Source organism: Ranitomeya variabilis, chromosome 1 (assembly GCF_051348905.1).
Source record: "Ranitomeya variabilis isolate aRanVar5 chromosome 1, aRanVar5.hap1, whole genome shotgun sequence".
Lineage (NCBI taxonomy): Eukaryota > Metazoa > Chordata > Amphibia > Anura > Dendrobatidae > Ranitomeya > Ranitomeya variabilis.
The window spans coordinates 616,217,149-616,241,165 of NC_135232.1; the positions used below are offsets into that span (position 1 = coordinate 616,217,149).

General features: G+C 40.4%; 1 protein-coding gene across 2 annotated transcripts in view; it reads left to right on the forward strand.

Moving 5' to 3' along the window:
• The window catches only part of PLCB2 (phospholipase C beta 2), a 185,863-nt gene extending 162,323 nt beyond the window's left edge, over positions 1 to 23,540 (forward strand). Inside the window, exons 18-32 of one of the 2 annotated variants that reach the window (XM_077260657.1) lie at positions 1,500 to 1,624; positions 1,738 to 1,892; positions 3,463 to 3,627; positions 4,323 to 4,422; positions 5,333 to 5,437; positions 13,041 to 13,126; positions 13,993 to 14,077; positions 16,145 to 16,189; positions 16,958 to 17,156; positions 18,497 to 18,662; positions 18,885 to 18,961; positions 20,631 to 20,726; positions 20,894 to 20,951; positions 22,273 to 22,359; positions 22,802 to 23,540. In XM_077260657.1, coding sequence (XP_077116772.1) covers positions 1,500 to 1,624; positions 1,738 to 1,892; positions 3,463 to 3,627; positions 4,323 to 4,422; positions 5,333 to 5,437; positions 13,041 to 13,126; positions 13,993 to 14,077; positions 16,145 to 16,189; positions 16,958 to 17,156; positions 18,497 to 18,662; positions 18,885 to 18,961; positions 20,631 to 20,726; positions 20,894 to 20,951; positions 22,273 to 22,359; positions 22,802 to 23,203 — 1,951 coding nt within the window. In that variant the 3' untranslated portion in view covers positions 23,204 to 23,540. The remainder of the gene's footprint in view (positions 1 to 1,499; positions 1,625 to 1,737; positions 1,893 to 3,462; positions 3,628 to 4,322; positions 4,423 to 5,332; positions 5,438 to 13,040; positions 13,127 to 13,992; positions 14,078 to 16,144; positions 16,190 to 16,957; positions 17,157 to 18,496; positions 18,663 to 18,884; positions 18,962 to 20,630; positions 20,727 to 20,893; positions 20,952 to 22,272; positions 22,360 to 22,801) is intronic. The other variant, XM_077260658.1, reaches the window with a different exon arrangement.
• The last annotated feature ends 477 nt before the right edge of the window (positions 23,541 to 24,017 follow it).

Sequence of the window (24,017 nt, forward strand, 5' to 3'; positions counted from 1 at the left end):
GGATGCTATACTGGAGTATCTGAAGAGGAATAACCTCATGACCCAGTATCAGCACGGGTTTACTAGGGACCGTTCATGTCAGACTAATTTGATCAGCTTCTATGAAGAGGTAAGTTCCGGACTGGACCAAGGGAACCCAGTAGATGTAGTGTATATGGACTTTTCAAAAGCTTTTGATACGGTGCCACACAAAAGGTTGTTACATAAAATGAGAATAATGGGGATAGGGGAAAATATGTGTAAGTGGGTTGAGAGCTGGCTCAGGGATAGGAAACAAAGGGTGGTTATTAATGGAGCACACTCGGACTGGGTCACGGTTAGCAGTGGGGTACCACAGGGGTCAGTATTGGGCCCTCTTCTTTTTAACATATTTATTAATGACCTTGTAGGGGGCATTCAGAGTAGAATTTCAATATTTGCAGATGACACTAAACTCTGCATGGTAATCAATACAGGGGAGGACAATTTTATATTACAGGATGATTTATGTAAACTAGAAGCTTGGGCTGATAAATGGCAAATGAGCTTTAATGGGGATAAATGTAAGGTCATGCACTTGGGTAGAAGTAATAAGATGTATAACTATGTGCTTAATTCTAAAACTCTGGGCAAAACCGTCAATGAAAAAGACCTGGGTGTATGGGTGGATGACAAACTCATATTCAGTGGCCAGTGTCAGGCAGCTGCTACAAAGGCAAATAAAATAATGGGATGTATTAAAAGAGGCATAGATGCTCATGAGGAGAACATAATTTTACCTCTATACAAGTCACTAGTTCGACCACACTTAGAATACTGTGCACAGTTCTGGTCTCCGGTGTATAAGAAAGACATAGCTGAACTGGAGCGGGTGCAGAGAAGAGCGACCAAGGTTATTAGAGGACTGGGGGGTCTGCAATACCAAGATAGGTTATTACACTTGGGGCTGTTTAGTTTGGAAAAACGAAGACTAAGGGGTGATCTTATTTTAATGTATAAATATATGAGGGGACAGTACAAAGACCTTTCTGATGATCTTTTTAATCATAGACCTGAGACAGGGACAAGGGGGCATCCTCTACGTCTGGAGGAAAGAAGGTTTTAGCATAATAACAGACGCGGATTCTTTACTGTAAGAGCAGTGAGACTATGGAACTCTCTGCCGTATGATGTTGTAATGAGTGATTCATTAATTAAATTTAAGAGGGGACTGGATACCTTTCTGGAAAAGTATAACGTTACAGGGTATATATATTAGATTCCTTGATAAGGCGTTGATCCAGGGAACTAGTCTGATTGCCGTATGTGGAGTCGGGAAGGAATTTTTTTCCCCATGGTGGAGTTACTCTTTGCCACATGGGTTTTTTTTGCCTTCCCCTGGATCAACATGTTAGGGCATGTTAGGTTAGGCTATGGGTTGAACTAGATGGACTTACAGTCTGCCTTCAACCTTAATAACTATGTAACTAATAATATTTTTATAGAACGAAGAGCCTTCTTTTCCTATACAGTTCATTCAGATACAATAAGAGGCAAATGAGTCGAATTTATCCAAAGGGAACCAGGATGGATTCCTCTAACTACATGCCACAAATGTTCTGGAATGCCGGATGTCAAATGGTGGCGCTCAACTTCCAAACTATGGGTCAGTTTTAGCTCTTCATAATCATGTAATTAGTCCCTAGTAGTTTTTATTACTTGTTGTTTTGCATTGTTTATACATCTTGTTTTCTTAAAACTATACAATTTTGTTCCTAGACCTGGCGATGCAGCAGAACATGGCCCTCTTTGAGTTCAATGGCAGCAGCGGGTACATACTAAAACACGAATTTATGAGGCGCACAGACAAACAATTCGATCCCTTTACAGTTGACCGTATTGATGTGGTTGTGGCCAACACACTTGCAATTACAGTAAGTTACTATTATTTTACATTTATAATAGTTGATCTGCCATGAAAAGATTCCAGTTCATTTAAAGGGAATGTGTCAACCAAAAATGACCTTTTGTGTAAGTCAAGTTTGCCACTGTTCCATAAAGGCCAGATTTGTGGAATATACGACTAATTGTTTTATATTTACAAAAATAAATTGAAAAATCTATCAGTTTTCACTCTGATTATTGAGCCATATAATAGACTGATGCTTGCTGATCTGTAGAAGGATTGCAGCTCAGGCAAATGGTTACAGAATTATGTACAGAAAACAGGATGCACACAACTACAAACAGAAAATTAAAGCAGATTAGCAACTAAGAATATGTATCAATATCGGTTTACATTAGTACAGTAATTACAAATTCAAGTGTTGGGTCCCCATGTATCAGCCTCTTAAAGCAGGAAGCTGCACTCGCTAATGTTAACCTTTGAAATACTGAGGTCAATCTCTATCAGAGGCATTTAAAAGAAGATTTGTCACTTGCTCCCAAAAAGTCCATAGGTGTCCCTGATTCTGTAGCTCTTTTCCGATTTGTGATGCGTTGCTCCACTACAGAGATATTCACATTTGATGTTTCTGGAGCACAGTATCTGAAATCTCTGTTTGTAGTGCAACTGGACATTTCTTCAGCGTCTACTCTGGGGCCGTGTGCTTTCACCCCTCACAGATGCTGCCAATCAGTGCTTGCCAGCATCTGAGACTGCTTGTGCTGTGACTGGCATCATATGGGAGGGAGGGTGAAAGTGCATGCCGTACATGAAGACTCTGTAGAAAAGCCCAGTTGGTCCGCAAGCAGAGATTTCACATACCGCGCACCAAAAGCATCAAATGTGAATATCTCTGCAATGGAGCGACGCAGTGCAAAACGGAAAAGACTAGCAGAATTAGGGGAACTCAGGGATTTTTACAAGGTATTTAACGCAATTATTTTTGCAAGTGACAGGTCCTCTTTAAAGGGTGCACTGCTCAATGCAATCATTGCCCATGCAGAATAAAAAATAAAGGAAATGTTTTTTAAAAAAATACACTAATTATGTAAATTGCCTCTTCAGAGAGGAAGAGAACTAGTACTCTAGTACCACCTATTGGAAGGTAGCAATCCTACAAGTCCTACAAGCTACCTTCCAATAGGTGGCACTAGAGTTCTAGTTCTCTTCCTCTCTGAAGAGACAATTTGCATAATTAGCATATTTCCCAGAGGAGCATTATGGCTTTAAGTCTCCTCATCTTGCCATGCTTAGCATGTCAGTCTCTGCAAGGAGAAACGATACTTCTTTGATATCATTTAAAAAAAATAAAAATTAAAACCAACCACCCCTCTTTTCCACATTAATGGTAAAATGAATGGGGACACTGAAAACTACAACTTATCCCATAAAAAAAATCACTTGTATGGCTATGTTGATGGAAAGTACAAAAATGGAATATTACCGGATTATTGGTGCAGGCGCAAAGGCTTTTAGGTGTAGGTTTAGAAAATTTGGCAATTTTCATTGTGAACCTACATAAACACCAAAACAGATATGATGACGCATTCTCTCCTTAGATAATTTCAGGTCAATTTCTCAGTGACAAAAGTGTGAAAACGTACGTAGAAGTTGAGCTCTTTGGATTGCCAGGAGATCCCAAGCGCAAGTACAAAACCAAATTAACCTCTACCGCAAACTCCATCAACCCTGTGTGGAAAGAAGAGCCATTTACGTTTGAAAAGGTAACGTGACTATGCTTTGAACCATGTGCCATGTACAATGTGGATATTGTATTCTACAAAATAAACTTGCAAACTTTATGGTCTTGGAGCTCAACCATGCGTTAATTACTGGACCCATCATTAATAAGATGGTTCTATACCCATGGGACATGCACGTTGAATTTTTTTTGCCGTGTCGCCCTAGCCTAAAGGAGTTATCTCATGAAGAGAATCCCTGTCTGTATGCCCCATTTGAATATATGGATATACTGTTATAGACTATGGAGTCTCATGCTTAGACCAACCCTTCTTTTGCCAGAGCAGAAGAGTTTCTGGCTATAATTGAGGACATGAGCCAGGTCTATGTCTAATCAATGGGCTTGCTTCATTAGAAGATTATTAGATAACCCTTTTAATGCTCAGTCTGTACAACTTTCATTTCTGTACTTTACACATTGAGTAGATTGGATTATACAACAGCTGCAGACTTATGCCATGGGAATTATCCTGTGCACATGGCACTGTGTTAACTGTTGAAGTTTTTTAATACTGTACTGTGTGGCCACTTTGGTTTTGTTGTAGAACAGTTCATTCTCCCGCAGTGTCTGAGTTCTGATGATTCTGCTGAAAGCTGAAATCTGCAACACTACATTATAGAGAACTATATGATTTATGGAATCATTTGTAAAATACTTTTGTTTTTTTTCATTTTCTAGATTTTGATGCCAGAGATGGCATCTCTACGAGTCGCAGCATTTGAAGAAGGAGGGAAATTTATTGGTCATCGGATCATACCGATTGATGTGATTAGATCAGGTACAAGTCGCATCTTAAAGGGAACCTGTCAGCAGGATTGTGCTCAGTAACCTACAGACAGCGTCAGGTTGGCGCCGTTATACTGATCACAATGCTACCTGGTGATGAAATCCGTCTTGTGGTTGTGGTTTAATCTTTATTTTCAGTTTTGAGTCAATGATATGCTCGTGCACCGGAGCGGCCTGTGGGGGGGGGGGGGGAAGGTTACTGTGCACAATCCTGCTGACAGGTTCCCTTTAATAATGCAGTGTTTGTACTCATGCCCGGCCTCAGCTCTGTGCAACCTGTACGGTTGTACCATGCATCAACCTCCGCACTTCAGTGAGTGCAACAGCAGCCAGAAACTTTCACTCCTGTCCTGCTCATCCTTTGTAGTGCAGAAGTGTCCACACATCTTCTGTTACAGCTGTGTATAAAGATGTTACCTGTCCCTAATCTTGTCTATGATGATAATGAGATTTCTGAAAAATCTTCAGCAAACCACATAAGTCAAAAATAATCCCAATGGCCAGTATGAAAATTGAAAAATATAATTTTTAATAGAGATTGTGATATGAAAAAAAATCTCCAAAATGTAAAAAATATATATTTAATACAAAAACCTGAAGTCATTTTCAGATTATATAGTCCCTTTAAAGAAAATCTGTCAAGTCGATTTCTGCTATATGGGCATAGCGGTTTCCAAAGAGATAGTTCAGTTCTTTCTGATGCCTGTGGTTTGCATAGCAGGAATCTGCTGATAGGTGACAATTGTAGGCTGGTATGTCTCAGCTCCATAATACATGATATGACACCTTTCTCAGGGCCTACGCCTGCCATTTATAAATCGCCTCCATCTTGCATTCTGATTCCGTTTCATACATGAAATATATTTTTATAATACAAGATGTTAATTTGATTGTATCATCAGGCTACCATCACATATGTCTTCGGAGTGAAAGCAACATGCCACTCACAATGCCATCTCTATTTGTCTTTGTGGAGGTGAAAGACTACGTGCCGGATACATGGGCAGGTACATTCAGCTTGTTAATACTGATGTCCTAATTTTTTTTAATTTTTTAACGTCAGCAGCATCACTAAAGGCTTTCCTTCATTGCATATTGGAAAATGTAGTTACTTAAAGTGGACCTATCACACGGTCAAAAATGGCCAATTTTGGATCTTATTTTATTCCCACTTTTCTCCTGAGTATGCCAGTGTTTGTTTTTTTATTTTTTAAATCAGCCAAACATTTCCAGAGACATGGAACTTTTTATCCAGTGAAAATTTTTATAGGCTTTATCAAGGAGGCGTGGCTCACAGGGTAATAATGCAAGACACGCCCATGAGAATCATGTAAGCCACACCCTCGTATCAAAGACCATAAAAATAAGCACTAACTATAAACACCCATATTTCTGGAACCATATGACGGTTTAAAAAATAAAAATAAAAAAAAAATTACTCAGGGGAGCAGAATGCACAAAATATGATCTGGACCTGGCATCTTTTACCTGGTGACAGGTCCTCCTTAAATACACTGCTCAAAAAATAAAGGGAACACTTAAACAGCAGAATATAACTCCAAGTAAATGCAACTTCTGTGAAATCAAACTGTCCACTCAGGAGTCAGGAAGCAACACTGTTTGACAATCAATTTCACATGCTGTTGTGCAAATGGAATAGACAACAGATGGAAATTATTGGCAATTATCAAGACACACTCAATAAAGGAGTGGTTCTGCAGGTGGGGACCATAGACCACATCTCAGTACCAATGCTTTCAGGCTGATGCTTTGGGCACTTTTGAATGTTGTTTGTGCTTTCACACTCGTGGTAGCATGAGACGAACTCTACAACCCACACAAGTGGCTCAGGTAATGCAGCTCATACAGGATGGCACATCAATGCAAGCTGTGGCAAGGTTTGCTGTGCCTGTCAGCATAGTGTCCAGAGGCTGGTGGCGCTACCAGGAGATGTAGAGGAGGCCGTAGGAGGGCAACAACCCAGCAGCAGAACCACTACCTCAGCCTTTGTGCAAGGAGGAACAGTAGGAGCACTGCCAGAGCCCTGCAAAATGACCTCCAGCAGGCCACAAATGTGCATGTGTCTACACAAATGGTTAGAAACCGACTCTATCAGGATGGTCTGAGTGCCCGACATCCACAGATGGGGGTTGTGCTCACAGCCCAACACCATGCAGGACGCTTAGCATTTGCCCCAGAACACCAGGGTTGGCAAATTTGCCACTGGTGCCCTGTGCTCTTCACAGATGAAAGCAGGTTCACACTGAGCACATGTGACAGACATGACAGAGTCTGGAGACGCCATGGAGAGCGATCTGCTGCCTGCAACATCCTTCCGCATGACCAGTTTGTCAGTGGGTCAGTAATGGTGTGGGGTGGCATTTCTTTGGAGGGCCGCACAGTCCTCCATGTGCTCATCAGAGGTAGCCTGACTGCCATTAGGTACCGAGATGAGATCCTCAGACCCCTTGTGAGACCATATGCTGGTGCAGTTGGCCCTGGGTTCCTCCTGATGCCAGACCTCATGTGGCTGGAGTGTGTCAGAAGTTCCTGCAAGATGAAGGCATTGAAGCTATGGACTAGCCTGCCCATTCCCCAGACCTGAATCCAATTGAACACCTGTGGGACATCATGTCTCGCACCATCCACCAACGTCACGTTGCACCACAGACTGTCCAGGAGTTGGCGAATGCTTTAGTCCAGGTCTGGGAGGAGATCCCTCCGGAGACCATCCGCCGCCTCATCAGGAGCATACCCAGGCATTGTAGGGAGATCATACAGGCACGTGGAGGCCACCCTCACTACTGAGCATCATTCTCTTGTCTTGAGGCATTTCCACTGAAGTTGGATCAGCCTGTAACTTAATTTTCCACTTTGATTTTGAGCATCATTCCAACTCCAGACCTCTGTGGGATATTAGTTGTGATTTACATTGATCATTTTAGGTTTTATTGTTCTCAACACATTCCACTCTGTAATGAATAAAGATTTACAACTGGAATATTTCATTCAGTGATATCTAGGATGTGGTATTTTAGTGTTCCCTTTATTTTTTTGAGCAGTGTATAATCAATTTCTATCAATAGATTGGAGAATTATATCCAAACATAGCATTTTTTTTTCATAGCAAAACCTGAAATGGATTTGTTTTAAAAAAAGAAAAGTATTTTAAGTAGATGCAGATTTTAACTTAAAAATTGCATGGAAAAACAAATTAAAGAGATGAATGGTCAAAACATGACCTGTTGGTGGCTCTTGAGGACCAGAGTGGGGGAACATTGCTCTACACTATGCATTACATTAATATACTCTATAATTCCTTACATTGCCACATCCTATATTACAGCTGTGCTCAAAAGTTTACATACTCAGACAGAATTTTTGCTTTCTTTCCATTTTTTCAGAGAATATGAAAGATAACACCAAAACTTTTTCTCCACTCATGGGTAGTGCTTGGGTGAAGTCGTTTATTGTCCAACTACTGTGTTTTCTGTTTTAAAATCATGACAACCCAAACATCCAAATTACCTTGATCAAAAGTTCACATACCCCATTTCTTAATCCTAGAACGCATACCCATAGAAATCTACACATTCACGCACCTGGGGCCTTTTAGGCCTGTTTACAATTATCATGGAATAACTCAAATAAAAATGCTTTTCAAAGTTTATTGCAAAGTAAGGATGCATTCCCACTAGCTCTGGGGTCCGCCAGGACGGGATTCCGTAATGGATCTGACCTCCTGGTGACCCCAGCTAAGGCTGGCGGACGCATACCTGGGGCCTCGTAGGCCTGCCAGGTTACTTGTTTTCTATTTTCTGTAAAATTACTTTGGTTAGAATTTTGAAACTCTAGGTATTCCTCAGGTATATAGTTGTTAGTAATTTCCAGTTATTCATATATTTTTATGTTATAGGCATTTCGTATAACAACCTTTTTTTAGGACTACCCCATATTCACGCACCTGGGGCCTTTTAGGCCTGTACTAGGTTTACATGTGATACTCAGTCTTTTTGTCTGTATTGTTGCTGGGGAAGAACTTTTATGACTCTGCTATTGCTGGGAAGAGTGTGGATTCTGCATTCCCTTTTTTCCAATATCCTTGATGTGTCAGTAACATAAAAATATATGAATAACTGGAAATTACTAACAACTATATACCTGAGGATTACCTAGATTTTCAAAATTCTAACTAAAGTACTTTTACAGAAAATAGAAAACAAGTAACCTGGCAGGCCTGCGAGGCCCCAGGTATGCGTTCTAGGGTTAATACCGTGTATTGCCCCCTCTAACATCAATGAGAGCTTGATGTCTTTTGTGGTGGTTGTGGATGAGGTTATTTTCTCAGATGGTAAAGCAGCCCACTCTTCTTGGCAAAAAGCCTCCAGTTCCTGTAAATGCCTGATCTGTCTAGCATGAACTGCGTGCTTGAGATCTTCCCAGAGTGGCTCAATGATATTGAGGTCAAGAAAATGAAATGGCCACTCCAGAACCTTCACTTTGTTCTGCTGTAGCCAAATCGACTTGGCCTTGTGTTTTGAATTGTTTTCATGTTGGAACGTCCAAGTACGTCCCAAGCGCAGCTTCCGGGCTGATGAGTGCAAATGTGTCTCCAATATTTGCTGATAACGTGCTGCATTCATCTTTCCTTCAACTTTGACCAAGTTTCCTGTGCCTTTGAAGCTCACACATCCCCAAAACATCAGAGATCCACCTCCATGCTTTACAGTAGGAATGGTGTTCCTTCCATCATAGGCCTTGTTGACCTCTCTCCAAATGTAATGTTTATGGTTGTGGCCAAAAAGTTCAATTTTGGTCTCATCACTCCAAATCACCTTGTTCCAGAACTTTTGCTGCTTGTCTCTGTGATGTTTTGCGTACTTTGTGGCAATTGCGCAGTAATGGCTTTCTTCTGGCGACTCGACCATGCAGCCAATTTTTCTTCAAGTGCCTCCTTATTGTGCATCTTGAAACAGCCACACGGCTAGTTTTCAGAGAGACCTGTATTTCAGCTGATGTTATTTGTGAGTTTTTCATTGCATCCCGAACAATTTTCTTGGCAGTTGACATTTTTTTGTTGGTCTACCTGACTATGGTTTTGTTTTTACAAAGCCCCTGATTTTCCATTTGTTAATCACAGTTTAAATGCTGCTGACTGACATTTTCAATTCCTTGGATATCTTTTTGTATCCCTTTCCTGTTTTATACAGTTCAACTACCTTTTCCTGTAGATCCATTGACAATACTTTTGCTTTCCCCATGACTCACAATCCAGAAACGTCAGTGGCTGGATGAAAGATGCAAGAGTCTGTCTGGATACCAGAAACTTAAGGTACCTTCACACTAAACGATATCGCTAGCGATCCGTGACGTTGCAGCGTCCTGGCTAGCGATATCGTTTAGTTTGACACGCAGCAGCGATCAGGATCCTGCTGTGATATCGCTGGTCGTTGAATAAAGTTCAGAACTTTATTTGGTCATCAGACCGGCGTTTATCGTCAGGTTTGACACCAAAAGCAACGATACCAGCGATGTTTTACACTGGTAACCAGGGTAAATATCGGGTTACTAAGCGCAGGGCCGCGCTTAGTAACCCGATGTTTACCCTGGTTACCAGCGTAAAAGTAAAAAAAACAAACAGTACATACTCACCTGCGCGTCCCCCGCCGTCCGCTTCCTGCTCTGACTGAGCGCTGGCCCTAAAGTGAAAGTACAGCACAGCGGTGACGTCACTGCTCTGCTGTTAGGGCCGGCGCTCACACAGTGCAGGGAAGCGGACGCCGAGGGACGCGCAGGTGAGTATGTACTGTTTTTTTTTTTTACTTTTACGATGGTAACCAGGGTAAACATCGGGTTACTAAGCGCAGCCCTGCGCTTAGCAACCCGATGTTTACCCTGGTTACCCGGGGACCTCGGCATCGTTGGTCGCTGGAGAGCGGTCTGTGTGACAGCTCCCCAGCGACCAAACAGCGACGCTGCAGCGATCGGCATCGTTGTCGCTATCGCTGCAGCGTCGCTTAATGTGAAGGTACCTTTACTCAGCTTTTATGCACACACTGATTACAATCAAAGAGGTTACAGGTGAGGATGTTATCTTTAGTAGCCATTTTACCCATTCCTGACAACTTCTGTGCTTGTTATCAGGTCAAAATCACCAAGGTATGTGAACTTTTGATTATGGTAATTTGGAAGTTTTGGGTTGTCATTATGATTTAAAAAGAGAAAACACAGTAGTTTGACAATAAATGGCTTCACCCAACCACTAACCATGAGTGGAGAAAAAGTTTAGGTGTTAACATTTATATTCTCTAAAAAAGGACAAGAAAGGGGTATGTAAACTTTTGAGCACAACTGTATATGTTACTAGCATTCTTTTTAACACTATGCATAACCATATCACAAGACATTATACAATATATACAAAAGATGCACCACATAATACACACAGACCAATTGGTGTCTTCAGTGGCAGAAACGCGACAGCACAGTCCATTATCCTTACAGAAGAACAGTAGGAATATATAACAAAAAACAACTGGTTTTGATATGGTGATAGTAAAAACTCCTTGAGGAGCCCACCAACAATTGCAGATCATCTTCTAGAAGGGTGGTCCTGTTAAAGAAGATGACCAACATGAACTGTATCTTAGAATTGTCCTAGGGAATCTGGACTAAACATATGGGTGATCTTCTCACACAGCTTGTCTATGGGACACTCTCGTCCTCTTTGAATCTCACACAGATGTAGCTTGACTGATGGCTGATGGCCAAATGCTCGTTGGTCAACCGCCATGTCTCCCAACTACTACTTAGACATAGACGCTTTGGCATTGGGTTATCTGCCAGGAGAACACAAGAGTCAGGTGCTTGAATCCAAACATCATTTGTCAGGGGGGGGGGGAATTACTTCTCTCATATTTTCTAACCATGGTCTAAAACACGACATGTCTCGAGATCCTCTACCTCTTTTGAATATTCTCCCCACTTTATTTGTCTGCAAGTCTTTACAGGTTCACCCTCCAACCCCCTTTTTTATGGACTTTATCACAGTTGGTAGGACTGACGTCATTCGTTCTCCACAGCCTACTCAGCCATGTCACAGTTCTGCTGGACCAACAGGACTGCTGGGAGCTGACAACCTCACATGGAGACACTCTTTGTGTTTGGGACCGCTGTTTATGTGACTTCCTTGGCTTTTCCCCAGTCTATTTCCCTGTCTTCATCTGCATTAAGATCAGAATTTACTGATTTGGAGTACAGATGATGGCAGTGATTGGTCAGCCCCTGTCTCCTCCGCTGAGTGTTGTGCTTATCAGGATAATCTTCAACAGCAGTGTAGCCCCAGAGTTAGTGAAACATGTGCTGAGCTGACCCATCACTGCCATCATCTGTACTCCAAATGAGTGCTTTCTGATCTTAATGCAGATGAAGACAGGGAAATAGACTGGGGAAAAGCAGAGGTATGGAAGTCACTTACATGCAACTTTGTTTTTTTTTTTTACAGGAATGAAGACACATCTCCTAATAAAGTGTTTTGCAAAGTTTCATAACTTTCCAAATTGTAGAAATAAATAAAAGTTTAGTTACGCTTTAAAACCATATTTCTCTATATTTCTGTGAGTTATGAAAATTGCCCCTTAAGAGAGGAAGAGGAGTAGAACTCTAGTGCCATCTATCGGAAGTGGCGATCCTAAGGCTATGTTCACACCAATGCGTTTTTCCTGCATTTTTTCCTGCAGCAAAACCTGATCTATTGGCAGGAAAGAAACTACGGCTAAAGTGCAGGTTTTGCTGCGTTTTTGGTGCTTTTGTTGCTGCATTTTGTGCCTTTTTGCCTGCGGTTTTGGCATGCTACATTTGTCTCTTGGGCATGCTGATAAAGTTAAGTGCAAAACAAAAGAATCTCATTCTATTTAATCAAGTTTTGGCACAAAAAATGTTGCGAATCCTGATACCTGCCTTTTTTGGTGCAGATTTTCAGCGTTTTTTCACCACCCATTACTTTCTATGGGTTAAAAATGCAGAAAAAACCCCACAAAAATATGCTGAAAGAAGTGACATGCTGTATTGTGCAAAACACATGCAAATCATAAAATACTGTACAAAAAACAAGGTGTATGCATGAGATTTCTGAAATCTCAGACCTTGCTGCTACTGTAAAATGCAGCTGAAATTTTGCATTAAAAAAACACTGAAAAAACACCTAGTGTGAACATAGCCTAAAAGTCAGTATCTACCCTTTAACAAGCCTTGCAATATGACTTTGGATAAAAGTAAAATCAGAATTACAATTTGCAGACAGAGTGTTTCAGAGTATTGCCCCTTGTCAGTGCAAGGTATGCAATCTGATATGGCTAGATGAAAGGCTAAGACTGGGATCTAAGGGATAAGTTTTCTCCTTGTGGAAAGTGACATGCCAGGTCTGGCATGCCAGTATGAGGAGACTTAAATGCCTTGCATGTTCCTCTGGGAAATGACATATGCAAATTGTCTCTTCAGAGAGGAAGAGGACTGACTTGAACTCTAGCTCCTCCTATTGGAAGTAGCAATCCAACAATTCACAAATTTACAAAATGACTCTGGTTGTAAATGGGACTTTATGTTTTACAGAACTCACTCACGCTCTCTCAAATCCCATCAAAGCTTTTAAAGCAAATGAGAAGTCAATAAAGATGAACAAGACGTCATTCGATGAGGTAGGGAGACATTTTATAAAGTCACCGCATGAAATTTACGTTTCCTATTCGTTATAAGCTTTGATGCCTTTTTTTTCATATAAAGGGGTTGTCCAATCTGGGACATTTAGGCTACTTTCACACTATCCCACTGCTGCCAGTATTATGAGGTTTTGAGAATACTTTCACACTAGTGTCTTGCACTGCGTCGCTATGCGTCGTTTTGTAGAAAAAACGCGTCCTGCAAAAGTGCTTGCAGGATGCGTTTTTTCTCCATTGACTTGCATTAGCGACGCAGTGCGATGCTTTGCCACACGTTGCAACCGTCATGCGACGGTTGCGTCGTGTTGCGTCGGTCCGTCGCCACCAAAAAACGTTGCTTGTAACGTTTTTTGGTGCGTCGAGACTGTCTTTTCCGACTGCGCATGCGCGGCCGGAACTCCGCCCCCTCCTCCCGAACCTCACAATGGGGCAGCGGATGTGTTGAAAAACAGCACCCGCTGCCCCCATTGTGCGGCGCTTCCACAGTATGCGTCGGTGCGCCGCAACGTTGCATTGCGACGTGCAGTGCACGACGCAAGTGTGAAAGTAGCCTAATATCATATCGACAGATACAGGTTCCTCCTCTTGGACCCACACTTATATCTCACGTGGTGAGGAATGGAAAGATATCCGCCACTCACATGCTTTTTTTTTTTTACTCCATTTATTTCAATATAAACCCAAATATTGTAGGGCACTGTTACTCCTTAATTTTTTAAGTTAGAACTTAATAGAGATGGCGGCAGATGTGTTGCAACCTCTCCATTCCTGACACAGGGCGACGAAGCCCCGTGATTGTCCTGTACTAAATATTCAAGCTAATTAATTGCTGTTTCTTATTTTAGAAATCTGTGAATTTTCAATGCAATGGGATGAGCGGCTCTATAAAACTGTCAAACGCGTTGCTGCAAAATTGTACTGCAAGTAAAGGTTTTCTACTTATTTTTTGACTCATTGAAATGTATTCATTGATTAATATGGCTTATTTCCAGAAGACACAATTGGGCGTCATTCACATAAGGTTTCAAAGCTATTTATCCATAGTGTATATTACCAAGACTAAATATATGGCATTGTGTATTAGCATCCTCCTGGCATACGTCATCAGGATCTGGATCTTACAGCATGGCCCAGTCTATACATATAAGTCCTTGTCCTCTGTTGACGACCCTCATGCAAGTCATTACGGAGCTCCCTTGAAAGCCTTCCTGTGGCCGGGCTACAAAGGAGACTGTGGTTTTTACTATATGCAGCAAAACTGTGGTGTGGCTGTATGTAGCACAAGCGATCAGACAATCGCAGATTCAAGTCCCCTAAGGGGACTAGTCAATACAATAAAAAGTAAAAAAAAGTTTTGTAAAAAAAAACAAAAAACTTAATAGTCTAAATCATCCTGTTTCTCTTAATTAAAATGAAAAGGTAACAATTTTAAAAAATGCACATTTGGTATCCCCATGTCCAGAAAAGTGCAATCTATCAAAATATAATATAGTGAACTTCATCAGTAAACACTGTAAACGAATTCAAAACGTCAAAATTGAAAATTTTTTGATTGCTGCAATGCCACAAAAAATGCTGTAGTAAGCAATCAAAATATCATATTTATCCCAAAATGGTATCATTAAAAACATTGTATCTCCCTCCACAAAATAAGCCCTCGCACAGCTCTCTCGACTGAAAAATGAAAACTTTACGGGTCTCGGAAAATGGCGAGACAACCCCAAAAAATTCTTTTTTTTTCAAAGTTCTGATTTTTGTTCGCCACTAAAATAATTTAAAAAACTAAACAGGTTTGGTGCCTCTGTAATCTTACCGATGAGGAGAATTGGATTGCAAGTTCATTTGTACCACACAATGTACGCTGCAAAAACAATTCCCAAAAAACAATGTCAGAATTGAGCTTTTTTCACCATCTCATCATAGTTGGATTTTTTTCAGTAAAGTATGCAGTAAAATGAATGGTGTCATTCAAATGTACAACTTGTTCTGTAAAAAACAAGCTCTCATATGTCTATCTGGGCAGAAAAATAAAAAAAAGTCATGGCTCTGGGAAAAAAGGAAAAAAAAAATGGAAATTGGCTGCCTCCGGAAGGGGTTAATCAATAATTGATAAGTATCTAATAGAGGCTCAACCAAAAAGGTACATAAAAAAAAATCCCAGCTAGAATGTGGCAACATAAAAACTATTAATTATATTTTTCCTTTAAGGGTGTTGTTATCATCCTGTGAAAGTAGCAAAATAGGTAATAAGTAGAAAAAAAAACAATGATAAAAAGTATTAGAAAAAATATACATATTTGGTATAGCCGCAGTTATACAGACCCATAAGATACGGATAACTCATTATTAATAACACATGGCTTTTTCTGGTTTTCTCCATCTAAAAAGGTTAAAGAGGACCTGTCACATGCAATAAATATGTCATTTTTTAACTAGGTATAAAAGCCGCTGTTCTCCTGAATCCGGAATTGTTTTTCTTTTCTTCCTGCGCCTCTCCTTTCCTGAGATATGGCCCTCTCCTCCCTACATATAGATTTAGTCTTTTTAAGAAGTGGGTGTGTTCTTAAACTCTTCTCTGTAGGTGTCTTTTGGATGACCACACCCACTTGGCTGAGAAGACTAGATTTATATACAGAGAAGAGGAGGCCATATCTCAGGAATGGAGAGATGCAGAATGAAAAGAAAAACAATGCCGGATTCAGGAGAACAGCGGCTTTTAAGTTTTATATGTGGAGAGTGACAGGTCCTCTTTAGTAAATAAGTTCCTGAAATGGAGTTCTTGATAAATATAACACATCGAGCAAAAAAACAAGCTCTCTTATGGCTAGAATGATGGAAAAAAAAATGTCATGGTCATTGGACTGTGACAATGAAAAAAGGGGAAATAAATGCATTGTACTAAAGGCCTCAAATATTCCAGTCCTAAAAGGGTTCATATGGCTTAATCTCTAGAACCAATAACGGCATATATGTGGTTAATATTCTGTTCATTTTTAGGTTCGGCGAGCAGTGGAAAAGTGGATTCTACGAATGAAGCAGCAGGTAAAAATCTAGCAAAACAAGCCTGGACTGTTTTGTAGGGAGAATTTTTTTTTGTTAGACCTATTTTATTTTAAAAATATTTTAAAAATATTCAAATTTTTTTGTTAGGAAGCAAAAAATAGGTCAAAATATATAAACAACCATAAGAGATAACCTAAATACAAAACAGGCTTTTCGCTGCAGTAAGTATAGTGCTCACACTCCCACACTATAATAAGAAGAGAAGTTGTAAGGTCCTGTTCACAATGTATTTTTTTACCCTGTTTAAAATGCACCAAGAAAAGCTCCTGACATAAATATTAAAAGGAGGCTGTGACGGATGCCTAAGAGTAGCATCTGTCACCAATGTACTATAATGGTAAGATGTGGTATTATGCGGTCACTAAGTGGTATTAACAGGTGGTCTGGTCACAGTGTAGTGGTATTTTTTCCTTGTATGTGATGGTAATATGTGGTCAGGCCATTGTGTGGTGTGATTTGTTCCTTGTATGTGATGGTAATATGTGGTCTTGTCATGTATTTGGTTGAAAAAAAGTTGAACAAGATTGGAAAAACCTGTCTGATTTAACCTTGAATGAAATTAGGAATACAGTAGGAAAGGAAATCGAAATTAAAATGAGATTTTCCAAAAACCACAAAGGTTGGATAAAAATACAATTTTGGGTCTATCTACAATGCATGAAATCTGGTTTTAGAAATGTGTAGCAAATGGAGTAATAACCATTTAAAAATGAAACCCCATGTATAATGTGCGTGCATGTATTCTAGAACTAGAAACCACAAATCAGGATGACTTACAAAAACACAAAGGTTTTATGAAACTTCAGAAGAAGCATGAGAAAGAGCTGAAGGAGCTGGAGCGCAAAGGAATGAAGCGCAGAGAAGAGATCCTTCAAAAGTATACCAGTGCCTTCAGTGACCTGTACACACAGACCAATAAGAAGAAAACCTGCAAGAAAGCCAGCAAGTACGTGTGGGCCACAGTCCTAATGACATGGAAGACGTTTATGCTCGGTACTCTGGGTGCATGGTGTTCCAGAGAACCACATTTCACTAGTTGGTCAATGTTTGGGTCAAATAAAATGGAGAACCTGACACACCATTTTGTATGATGCAAACTTTGAGCTTTATTATGAAAGTAATCCACAAATAACCATACAACATTTTGATCTTCTTCAGAAACGGATGGCTAGGAAAAGTAGAAAAATGGCAGAAATCAAGTGCCAGGGGTATGACGGAATTTCGATCGTGTATAGCGCTACACTCAAAAGAAGATTGGCCATAACTTTGTAACTATATCACTGTAAATTTTTCCTGTCCTTCACTAGCCATTCATGTCTGATGAAGATCTGAAAAAGACAGAAATGGCATATGGTATTTGTGGATTGCATTCATAACAACGATCAAAGTTTGCATCTCGCAAAAAAAGGAGTGCTAAGTTCTCTAAAGGGTTAAGTGCGCAAACCCAGCCAGGCTCTGGTGGTGAGCTCCTTAGAAACACCTTGTGCACTATGTGATGTAAAAGTTCTGACAGCAGGAGAATAACAGTATATTAAAAAGCAAGTCAATTGCAAACTTGCTTATTTTCAAGTTGTCTAACTAACTAAAGCACTTTAGTAACATGAGAATACCCCATTAAGCATTTTACATCGCCGATTCCCATCAAGGGGTTATCTAAGTAATGCCAGAAAGAATAAGTCATCCAGAGCAAGATACCCTCTTTGTAAATTGCTATGATCTGAAACTAATGAAAGGATGACCCCCATCTATTAGCTCAGAATTCTCTAATATGGACTATAAGAAAGTAAGCTTTCCAAACTGAGAAACCCCTTTTAAAGGGTCATCCAACAACTTGCCAATGGCGCAAGTAATTAAAGTAAGTAAGGTTTAAAGAAATAATAATAAAAAAATTAAATACATTTTAAAAAATGTAATTTAAATAAAAAATACAAAAATACAAATACATCCTCTAAACACACCTGTATCATCATCATTTTTGAACTCATCATTAAAGCTGAAAAACTGCTAAAATCCATTTAAACAAAGCAGACTCCACGCTCACTGGTGAATCAGAGTTACATACAGAGAGGAGAGGAGCAGTCAGAAAAGGGCACAGAGCTAGTACTTTTGCTTATTAGTGTTTATCTCACCGCAGAGTTAGATTCACAGCTACCTTTGCTCAGTGCTGCTTTTTTAATGTTCCTCATGCTGCTTGTTCTACCGATTTTACAGTGAAGTTTGGCACTAACTTAAGAGCAGGCAGCAGTGAAGGTGGTGAATTAATTTAATAAAGATTATGTTTTGTAGAAGTCTGGAAGATGAATATGGCGCAGTGTGGGGTGCTGGTGAAATCCCAGGTAAACCAGATTCTAAGGTGGTGGAAATGAAAGAGAAGATGGAGCAGGAACTGATGCGCCAGGGAGAGGAGGTGCATGAGAGTATCTGGAAAAGGAAAGAGCAACACTCCACTGAAGTATGCATGACCTAAAATTACAGATGTGCATGTGGTTACATAGAAAGAAAAATTGCCTAATTTGATAAGACCTACTGTGATGGGTTTTTACTTGCACCACATCTTCTTCGAGAAGATCACTCCTCAATGCAATTTTGGGTGGTCGTCATAAAATGTTTAATATTTTTAGTAATAAAATTATTTCCCATAAATGAATTATTGATGACATGCCTTTATTAACAGCAAACTGCCAAACTGCTGGAGTTGGCCCAAGAAAAGCAAACAACGGAAATGAAAGTCCTGAAGGAATCGACAGACAGGTAAGGTTCCTTCTAACTATTCCTAAATTAACATACATGCTACTTATCAAGTGGGTTGGTTACTTTCTGCCACGACACGGGTTTCACCAATTTACTAATATTCTGTAACTAATTTGAAGTTCCATTCTCATTATTAGTAAAAACATGTCCTCTTACCAATCAATCTTCAGCCCTATCCAGACATCGCTCTCATCTGTAGGATGAATGGAGGCATTGGTGGCCATACATGGATCTCCAGCTCCTCCACTGCACCTGGGCTGCTTTTCTACTTGCACTACGGAGGAGACAGAATGACTTAAAAGCCTTTTATAAGAAAAGGGTGGTGACTGGTGATGAGCAAACGTGCTCGGATAACGTCTTATCCCAGCACTCGTGGGTGTTATCCGAGCATCTGGGAGTGCTCGTATATTATGTTTTAGTCCCTGCAGCTGCATGATTTGTGGCTGTTAGACAGCTTGAACACATTGCCTGTTTTTTAAGGAATCCCCACGTGTTGAGGCTGTGTAACAGCCGCAGGGACTAGAACATAATATACAAGCACTCCCAGATGCTCGGATAACACCCGAGTGTGCTTGGATAAGATGTTATCTGAGCACATTTGCTTATCATTAGTGGAGACCAATGCCAAGGCCAGCCTGAAGGCTAAATTCAAATGTGATGCACTGACTGGCCAACAGTCTATTAAACCAAACTCAACAGCTTCATATGAGGCTGTCTAGTTTGAGTCAGAAAACCCGTAGTCAGTCCATGCCTCACTGCTCATAGACAGACCATGATACATGGACATCAGAATGAGGCCTTAGTTAGATGTTGTCCCGTGCAGTACCTTCTACTGGAAACCTGTCCTCCATATGGAGTTTAGGAAAAAAATCACAGGATCCTGGTAGTTCATGGCCACCGAACTAAACCTCCTTTTACCTGTGGTATCCTCAGCACCTTTTCTAATTAGTAGGCCCTCCCACAACATCATGCATGTGTTGTGACACAACATAATGATGTTACTGGGCCTATAAGACAGAAGGGGCATTGGGGATGCCACAGGTGGTAGAGGGTGATCTGGCCATAGACTTCAGAAATGGCCAAAGTCCAGGATCCTGGGAAGCTTCCTGCTCAACTCTAGTATACAAATAACCATGCCGTGCCCACTGGAATGCAAAAGTTTAATTTCTGTGCAAAACACAGACAGATAACAACTTGGTGCCCGCTAATCATTACTGGTTCTACTATTACTAAGTGTATTAAGAAACCATCTATGAAATTAGGTTGACTACTTATCACCTTTACTTGCCCTCTTCTAAGGAGTTCACTCCATTTGCATTTCCAGCAAGGGTTTTAGGAAAGACAGTGTAATATATTATGTATGTCTAACAGCCCTTTAAGAACCATCTATTTCAAGAAATTTCTAGCAAAAAAAAAAAATCTAGAGAATCATCAAGTTCAGAGAAATTAATGTTGGTTGTCAAAAATGTTTCAGTTTTTGGATGGAAAGCAGGTCTATAGACAGGTAGACGTGAAGGGAAAAAGTCCCAATGATATTTATATGAGAAAATATAAATCCAGCAATGGGAAGAGCTGCCTTATGTCACAGCGCAAAACCAGGGCAGGTTCCATCAAACCAGATCCAAGGTAGTGTGAGGTCCAAGCATGTGAATAATGCGTTTTTCCACAGTGACACTAAACAGATGAAGAAAAAGCTGGAGATGAAGAGGATGGAAAGGCTGGAAACTATGAGCAAAAATACGATGGATAAAGCTGCTCAGGAGAGGTGTGATTATCCTAAATATTTCCTTTCCTGATTAATAAAAAAAAATATGTGCTAATTGACAATTATTGCAATGTACATGTCTTTATTGTGAGACCAAGACGAGATGAAAAACATATTCTGCACCACGGATGGATTATGTATAATTGTGTATACTTCATGCCTTTCAGGTTAAAAAAGGAAATAAATAACTCACACATTCAAGAAGTGGTGCAGGTTCTACAAATGGTTGGTATAATCATCAGAAATATTAGTAAATAAATGTTGCATTACTAATACTTATTATTACTGGGTTATCTATAACCCTGTACGTAACCCCTTTTCTCATGTACAGCACCATGGAATTAATGGTGCTATATAAATAAATAATAATAATAATAATACTGTGTGCTATTGTTAAATTAGCCCAATATACCACCCTCAAGTGTCAGGTAAGACGGTTCCGAGGGAAGTTCCATAGTTTGCTGTTACAAAGAGACATACATGTAATAGTAAAATAATAAATTCCTGTAAATAAGCAATAATCATTGTTTCTCAGAAAGTCAAAAAGTCATGGTTTCTTGGAGTACTGTCACATCTGCAGTGTGAATCTGTGTAAAACCATTTTATCAAGTATTGCAGATTATTATTATTATTATAGCGCCATTTATTCCATGGCGCTTTACATATGAAAAGAGGTGTACGTAATAAAAATAAGTACAATAATCTTGAACAAAACGAGTCACCAACGGGCACAGGAGGAGAGAGGACCCTGCCCGCGAGGGCTCACAATCTACAAGGGATGGGTGAGGATACAGTAGGCGAGGATAGAGCTGGTCATGCAGCGGTTTGGTCGATCGGTGGTTACTGCAGGTTGTAGGCTTGTCGGAAGAGGTGGGTCTTCAGGTTCCTTTTGAAGGTTTCCATGGTAGGTAAGAGTCTGATATGTTGTGGTAGAGGGTTCCAGAGTAGGGGGAAAAATCCTGTGATTGTGAGAAGATAAGAGGAGAGTAGAGGAGATTTTGTGAGGATCGGAGGTTGCATGCAGGTAAGTACCGGGAGACGAGGTGACAGATGTATGGAGGAGACAGGTTGTGGATGGCTTTGTATGCCAAGGTTGGGGTTTTGAACTGGAGTCTCTTGGCAATAGGGAGCCAGTGAAGGGATTGATTAGCAGATTATTATAATAACTCTAACATTATATCAGGGAAGTATATTGGTGTCTTTAGAACAAATGCCATTCTTTTCGTTCTTTTGTGGGGCTATTCTATAATCCTCTGTACAGCTGGAAACAAGGAGCGCCACTGTAACTTCTTCACTCTCAGGACTGGATCGATGTAAGGTGTAAAGCAGACAAATATCCTAGAGAAATGGCATCACATTCTCTGGTTCTGTGATGGGGATTAACTTTTTAAAGGAACACCCCAATATAATTTCAAAGGGTTGTCTAAGATTAGAAAATGGCGATTTTTTTCACCTGAAATGGCACCACTATTGTTCATGGGCTTTGTCTGGTTTTGCATATAACCATAAAACTTATACTAGTATAATGAATACATGAATCTTACAGATATCTGATAAATGGAGCAATCAGCAACAGAAACTAGAAGAAAAACAGGCCGAAGGACTGCAGAGAATCAAAGAGAAAAGAGATCAGGTATGATTATATGTATTTAGGAAGTCATTGTCTCATCTACTGAGAGCCTCATAGCCATGGTTACCATTGAACCCCCATCTCAATCATTGTCAGTTAACAATAACACTTGAGTTCTTCAGTCTATGCCAGCGTTCTCCAACTCTAGTCCACAAGAGCCTCCAACAGATCATGTTTCCAAGATTTCTTAAGTACTGCCCAGGTGATAATTCCAAAAAGGAAATCCGAAAAACATGATCTGTTGGTGGCTTTTGATAACTGGAGTTGGAAAACACTGGTCTAAACATTGTGGTCACTGAAATGGCAATTTGCTTGACAGATTAGACATCAGGAAATTATTTGGAACAAATGAGGGCACCACAAAGGAAAATGATGACTGCAACCATGTTGTGTTTGTTGCATTATTTTGTCCACAGACTTTAACTTTCCTTTCCTTTCCATACAGACTCAAAAAGACCTTGAAGAGGAATACCAGGGGAAGATGAAGAACCTAGAAGTAGAAATACCAGATGCGGTACATGATTGCATGGCACCATATTTTCCCTCTGAAGCCAAATCTTTGAAAAAAGAGCCAGGGAACCATGTAAATAGGTGGGAATTTCTATTTGGAAAATCTGACAAAGTAGAATCTTCGGTTACAAAAACGCCCGAGGAATCAGATACTCAAATTGACCCATCTGCAAAAGAAGTAGATGAATCTTTGGCTGGTGGCCCTGCCACCGAAGAACTAATTTCAAGAGCTGCTTTGTTGTGCGAGACATCTGCAAGCGATGCATTACCGAGTGGCACTCCAACATCTTCAGACGTAGTAGGAAAGACTCCTTCAAAGGAAGCGTCCAAACAATAACCTATTCTTGTCAAAATATTACTAGCCATCCCGGATTCATCAGCGGGGCAGAATTATTTTCGCCTTTGGAAAGGCGAAAAGGGTTAAACTGGAAATTTAAATTATTGGTTTGTGATAATGCGAGGTGACTTACATTTAGGTAACGGGAATATTAATATTTAATTGTAGATGTTTTCTGATGGGACTCAATGTACTGTATATATTTAAACCATGATCTTTACCAATTTTGTAGAGGAGTTAAAGCAGAACCTGTAAGGACAATTTTACTAATGAAATCAGCTGTAAAGGTGATGCACAACAATAAAAAAGATACCTGAATTGTAAAAAAAAACTATGGTTCCAGAGCTGAAAACTGAACTTTCAAAGCAAACTGCAAGCTAGTCTCCAAGTGTGCCTACTAAGGCTACTTTCACACTAGCGTCGGGCTCGGCCCGTCGCAGTGCGTCGGGCCGAGGTTACCGACGCTAGCGTTCTCTGCACCGCACAACGGGGCTGGAAAAATGCATCCGCTGCCCCATTGTGAGGTGCGGGGAAGTGAGGGGAGGTGGGGGTGGAGTTCCGGCCGCGCATGCGCGGTCAGAAAAAGCGGACCGTCGGCAGCAAAAAACGTTACATGTAGCGTTTTTTGCAGCCGACGGTCCGCCACAACATGGCGCAACCGTCGCACGACGGTTGCGACGTGTGTCAATTCGTCGCAATGCGTCGCTAATGTTAGTCTATGGACAAAAAACGCATCCTGCAAGCACTTTTGCAGGATGCTTTTTTTGACCAAAACGACGCATTGCGACGGAGGACAAAAAACGCTAGTGTGAAA